The sequence below is a fragment of the Sapajus apella genome, unplaced genomic scaffold, assembly GCF_009761245.1.
Source record: "Sapajus apella isolate SASKATOON/1434 unplaced genomic scaffold, GSC_monkey_1.0 scaffold230, whole genome shotgun sequence".
Classification (NCBI taxonomy): Eukaryota; Metazoa; Chordata; class Mammalia; order Primates; family Cebidae; genus Sapajus; species Sapajus apella.
The window spans coordinates 15,259-21,569 of NW_022437170.1; the positions used below are offsets into that span (position 1 = coordinate 15,259).

General features: G+C 58.4%; 1 protein-coding gene across 1 annotated transcript in view; it reads right to left on the bottom strand.

Moving 5' to 3' along the window:
• The window catches only part of LRCOL1 (leucine rich colipase like 1), a 2,311-nt gene extending 613 nt beyond the window's left edge, over window positions 1-1,698 (bottom strand). The window contains exons 1-3 of the mRNA XM_032271341.1: window positions 1,583-1,698; window positions 322-447; window positions 79-204 (exon numbers count right to left, since the gene is read on the bottom strand). Of these exons, the coding sequence (XP_032127232.1) occupies window positions 79-204; window positions 322-447; window positions 1,583-1,687 (357 nt within the window). The 5' untranslated portion in view covers window positions 1,688-1,698. The remainder of the gene's footprint in view (window positions 1-78; window positions 205-321; window positions 448-1,582) is intronic.
• Window positions 1,699-6,311: the final 4,613 nt, after the last annotated feature.

The following is a 6,311-nucleotide window of genomic DNA, read 5'->3' on the forward strand; positions in this document are numbered from 1 at the left end:
TGCCCGCAGCTCACCCGCCCTCACCCCCCCGGTGCCCGCAGCTCACCGGCCCTCACCCTCCCGGTGCCCGCAGCTCACCTTGCGCCAGGGCACGCACTGAAGGAAGATGGTCAGGGGCGTGCAGAACTTCTGCCGACTGCGGTTGCTGCGGACGCAGCAGCGGCTCTGGCACTCCGAGTTGTGGAAGCAGCTGTGCCCATTGGGCTACGGGACAGGAGGTGACTTATCCCGGCACCCGCCACCCACTCCCTGGCTCTTCCAGGGCAGGAAGGAGGGGCCGCCGGTGGTCTCGCTCCTCTGCCCCCCCGCCCCCGCACGCACCTTCCGCCAGGGCAGGCACCTCAGTAGGATGGTCTTGGGGTTGCACTGCTTGCTGGGGTCCAGGCTGCCGGTGGTACAGCAGTTGCTCTGGCACTCCTCGTTGATCCTGCACGCCTCCCCGATGCCCTGAAACGCGCTCACTGGCTCCCTGACCTGCTCCGTGCTCGGGAGGGGCCTCCCCTCTCCCTGCTCCCCTGGGTCACCACCCTTCGCACTTGGGTTCCCTGAGAACTTTCTGGAACAAACCCAGACCTCGGTGGCTCTGGAGGGTCTGTGTTGGGGGCCCGGGCCGAGAAAGGGAAGGCCTGCTATGAGCCACGTGGATGAAGGTAAACTGAGGCACCGAGAGGAGGGACGCAGCAACAGAGCCTGGGCGAAGCTCTGGGGCCAGCCCAGTATCCGGTGTCTTACAGGGGAAGAAAGAGGCTCAGAGAGGGTGAGCAAGGCGCCCAGAACGGCACAGCCAGCAGAGGCAAGCCGAGAGCCAGGCCTACCCCTGCGACCACAGTTTGTAGCCACCCTCCAGCCACACACACAGAAGGCGCCGCGTGCGTGTGAGCCTGGTCTTGTGGCTGCGCCTACTGACATTACTGCTTTCAACCCTAACTCTGAATTTTAAGGTAATGACAGTAATCCCATCGCCTGTCAACACAAATAACAGCGTTTTATTAAAAATGGGTATGCTTTCTGGCCGGGCGCGGTGGCTCATGCCTGCAATCCCAGCACTTTGGGAGGCTGAGGCAGGCGGATCATGAGGTCAGGAGTTCGAGACCAGCCTGGCCAACATGGCAAAACCCCGTCTCTACTAAAAATGCAAAGTTTCACTGGGTGTGGTGGCACAAGCCCGTCATCTCAGCCACTCGGGAGGCTGAGGCAGGAGAATCGTGGGAGGCGGAGGTTGCAGTGAACTGTGATTGTGCCACTGCATTCCAGCCTGGGCGACAGAGTGAGGCTCCATCTAAAAAAAATTAATAAATCAACAAAAAGGAAAAATGAGCACATTTTTAAAAACAAGCGCGCATCAGCGCGGCTCCCATGTGGCGGTTCCTGCCTGGTTGGCGGCTGTGGCCCCAGGGCTGCTCCGGGCGCTGGCCACCCCATAGCACGCAGCACAGCCGGCATGTGGCCAGGAAGGCGAGCGTGGCCTCGGGGAGGCTTTCACCTGGGAAGACACTCCATGTGGCTTTGAGAGCGCACTGACAGAAGGTGGCAGCCCCGGGACATGAGGCCTGTAGGGGCATCAGGGGAGGCCGGCACCCACCTTGTGGGACTGGTACACCTGCTTCTTCCATGGCCTGTGCCCCGCCAAGGACCCCAGCAGCAGCAGCAGCAGCAGTGGCAGCAGCATCCACACTGGGCTGGCCATCGGGCACGTGTGCCTGCAGAGACCCAGGGTCCCGTGGGAGTGTGTCCACGCCAGCCTCCGAGACCCAGGGTCCCGTGGGAGTGTGTCCACGCCAGCCTCCGAGACCCAGGGTCCCGTGGGAGTGTGTCCACGCCTGCCTTGTCCTGCCCAGCACCTGGCATTGACATCCCTGCTCCCTTCCCTTCCCTTCCTGCTCTTTTGCAAGATAGACTTTTTAAAAAAACGGACTTTATTTTCTAGAGCAGTTTTAGGTTTACGAAAAATGTGCAGAAAATAGAATTCTCATATGCCCACCTTCTTTCCCCTGCCTCAGTTTCCCCTATTATAAACATGCTTCACTCATGTGGTGCATTTGTCACCATTGATAGACCTGCAGGGACTCGCTCTCATCACCTGGAGTCCACAGCTCACTGTGGGAGGCTCGGGCGTGTCCTGCTGTGGGTCTGGGAGTCCATGGCTCACGGCGGGGTGGCTCAGGTATGCCTGCTGTGGGTTTGGGTGAATGTGTTTTCACGGAACCATTTCAGCATCCTGCAGAGCGGATTTGATGCCCTAGAAATCCTCGGTGCCCGTCTGTTCGCTCCTCCCTCCCCCAGCTGCTGACAACAGCTGAGCTTTTCACTGTCTCCATAGTTTTGCCTTTTCCAGGACCCCGTTTGGTTGGAATCAGTCTGTAGCCTTTTCGGGTCAGCTCATTTCACTGAGTAAAGGGCAACTTAAGGTTCCTCCGTGGCTTTTCGTGGCATAGTGACTCATTTCTTTTTAGCACTGAGTGGAAAATGGATTTTTTTTAACACAATGGACTTTGGCTTTTGTCGCTGCCTGACCGCCGCCATCACGGGTCGCGTGCCCGCTCCCAGGAGGGGTCTGTCCTAGTCAGCTTTGCCCTGTCGCCGCGGCGTCCCCACGTGGCTGAAGTTGACATCTACACGTGAAGGAGCAGATATACAAACTGGCCTGACTCCTTCACAGATCAGTGTGACCCTGAGAGCTGTAGATGGTGCTGCACAGGCGCGTTCTGTGACAGGCAATAAAATCTTCTCAAGTCTAAGGGACTCGCTCCTGATCTCCCTGAAGATCGCTGCCATTTAATTAAGAAAGCAGCTGCTGTTCAAAAGCATCTTGAGAGGAACAGAAAGGATAAGGGTGCGAAATTCTGTCTGAGTCTGATAGAGTCGGATTCACCGTTTGGCTCAACATTACAAGACTAAGCGAGTCCTCCCCCCCAATTGGAAGTATGACTCATCTGCAGCCTCGGCCCTGGTCACATAAATCTATGTACTCCGGCAATAAAATAATCATCTAACCACAGGAAGAAATAAAAGGATTTTGAAGAAGCCTTTTCCCAGCGGACGACGGTGCCCTGATGAATTTGAACAGGAGCACCTGCTGTGAGCGGGAGCAGGGGCCTCGCCCTGAGGTCCTCCTGAAGGGGCCCCTGCTGCCCAGCCCCAGGCCACAAGGGCAGAAGATGAGGCAGCGGCATCGCCCTGGGTGTGGTCGGCAGCCAGGGCGTGCCCACTCTGAGCCTCATGCCCGACGGCACTGCCCCCACCACAGCGAACAGCCCCCCTCTTGCAGTTCTGGGTGCGGCCCAATTCATGATCTTTGCTCAAACTGTTAAAATCATTTTGTAAAGTTTTTCTTTTAACAGGAGGTCACCAAGAAGTTCCATGTTGGGCTTCAGGACTCACTTTTGTCCTGCGAGCATGAACACACAGACACTGCACGGGCCACGTGCAGACACGAGCCCTGGTGCGTTCGTGGTGGACGGCCACGGGGAGAGAAGGAGCTCTGGCTGCAGCAGCACCTCCGTATCCACCAGCCCCACGTGGCCAGGACTCGGTCGGTGACCCCACTTCCAACTCAAGACCAGCCAGAGGACCCCAAATACACCCCCGTCCACGGGCTGCCCCCAATGCCCACTGCAGGGACAGCCAAGCCCCAGCATGGCTGCACCACACGGCGGTCCCCGCAGAGGGTCAGGAACTGGAGGGGCAGCGGAAGGGGCAGAGGAATGGATTTCACTTCCCTCACGGGAAGTCAAAGGTCAAAGGTCTTGGGTGGCCCTTGTCCCTGATCCCAGAGCCCGGCCCCAGACGGCTGAGTCATGTCAACACTGTCTCAGAGAAGGGGCCCCGCTCGGCTGCCCGGGCTGGAGTGCAGTGGCCGTCACAGCCCACTGCAGCCTCCACCTCCTGGGCTCAGGTGATCCTCCCAACTCGGCCTCCTGAGGTGTGCGCCATTGTGCCCAGTTTTAAACATAATTTTTCATGTAACTACATAAAAGCAAAATGGAATCACAACCAGAACATTTTCAAACTTCAAACTTGCAGTATCCTTTCTGTACTTGGAACCAGGAAACATTCTTTCCTGGCCTCAAACCTTTTCACAGGGCCTTGAAAAGGTCACAGGCCTGGTTTCCAAACTGAGCACAATGTGCCCGACGATCAAACGGCCCCGCTCAGCCCGGGACAGGCAGCTGCCCGCACGGGGAAAGTCCAGTGTGTAAAAGGCCGCATGTCACCACCATTCACAGCGGCGTCCTCCACAACAGCCCGAGGTGCAGGGCTGAAGAACACAACGTGATATGTGTGTGCAGAGGGGCGCCGGTCGCCCGGAGATGCAAGGCAGCTCAGACCCGGGGGCGGCACAGTCGGCCAAGGGCCGGGTGCTGAGGGAACAAGCCCCTCACAGAAGCTCAAATGCCACTCGATCCTACGTGTGGGGTCCCTAATGTCGCCAAACCCAGAGACAGCCAGCGCAACGGTGGTGCCCAGGGCCAGGGTGGGGGAGGGGTGTTTAATGGGGTCTAATCTACGTTGGGGACACATCAAGTTCTGGAGACGAAAGCAGTGACCGTTCCGCAACTGTATAAATGCGCTTCACACCACTGAACCGTGCACTTAAAAACCATTAAAATGGGGGGCTGGGCACAGAGCCTCACACCTGTAATCCCAACAGTTTGGGAGGCCGAGGCGGGCAGATCACTTGAAGTCAGGAGCTCGAGACCATCCTGGCCAGCACGGTGAAACCCCATCTCTACTGAAAATACAAACATTAGCTGGGCATAGTGGTGGGTGCCTGCAATCCCAGCTGCTCAGGAGACTGAGGCAGGAGAATCGCTTGAACCCTGGAGACGGAGGCTGCAGTGAGTAGAGATGGCACCACTGCACTCCAGTCTGGGCAACAGAGCGAGACTCCATCTCAAAAAAGCATTGTTAAAACGGTCAACTTTATGTTAAGTGTATTTTACCGCGACAAAAGCAAAGGCAACAGGCAGACCTCACACGTGTCCTGGGGGTGCTGCTGTCCCGGGTGGAAGCTTATTGTTTTCAAGTGTTTTACACATGGGGGTCTCTCTTCCAGGGCGTTTGCTTAGAAACCTCTGGAATCAGACACTTCTTTAGTTCCCTGCAGTTATCAATATCTAGCTTGTTTCCACAGCAGCTCAAGCGGCTAAGTAGAAAGCCTGGTGCTAAATCTGGTCAAAGACGTCACAAATCCCCAAGAATCATCTGCAGAACCAGCTTTCATGTTTAAGGATAAGCCCCTGGGGTTGGTGCCAGAACCCCTGCTCCGACTCTTCTGCCCGCCTCTGCAGGGGCCCAGGAGGGCTGGGCCGGGCACCTGGCAGGTGGGGTCATCCCCACAGAGCACCCCGACCGAGGGCAGAGCCAGCAGTGCTGCAGGGTCGACCCTGGGCTCTCGGCCGCGTGTGCCTGTCGGGACTCACACAGGAAACAGCGTGCGGGCGGCTCATGAGACGGGGCCTCCCTTGCTGAAAACGTCCCCGGCGGCTGACAGCTGCCTGCACGTTCAGCGGCCCTACCTGCCTTCCTCAGGTCCCACGGCTCCTCTGTGCAGAGGTGAGGCGGCCAGGCTGCAGCTTCCAGACCAGACGGCAGCCCCAAAGCAGAGGCGTACACAGAGCGGGGCTGGGCAGCCGGGCAGCACCCTGGCACGGTCGCAGCCGCCTCTTCTTTCTCCTTCCTGTTTCGCCTTCAGTCCCAGGAAAAAGACATTCATCTCCCCCCGCCGCCCCGAGAGCTGCATGTAGGCGTCTGGTCAGGGGCCAAGCCCACAGGGCTACCGACTGCCGACCACATGAGAAGCTGGGCGCTGCCACCCGCCTCTGCAGCCAGTTGCTGGGACAGTTGGGGCTTGACTGCCCTGGTTTCACCCCCACACTTCCAACTCAGGACCAACCAGAGGACGCCAAAGACGCCCTCTCACCAACCACAGGACATCTCACTTTCCATCAGCGGCCCCTGCCCTCCCCACAACAATCCCGGACCTGTGCCCGCCCCCTGCCAGTCTCAGGGTGGGGGGTCCCAAGCTCTGAACTCAGAGCCCGGCCTTGCTCTCGCCTGGGTGGTCTTAATTTATTTCCACACGCATCTGCTTATGCAGTAAACACGGATGGGCTCTTTGCTTGTTACTTATTTGTGACTGGCCACATGCCCAGTGCTATGGCAGGCTGAGGGGAGCAGGCTGTGCCTCGCTGTCAGCTTGGCCTTCTCGGTCCAGTGCGAGAGCTGGGCCTGACGACAAACACTGTGCAGGGCGTGCTGCCTCGTTGGGGCACGACGGAGCTGCCGGGGGACACCGCGCAGCAGGGCGT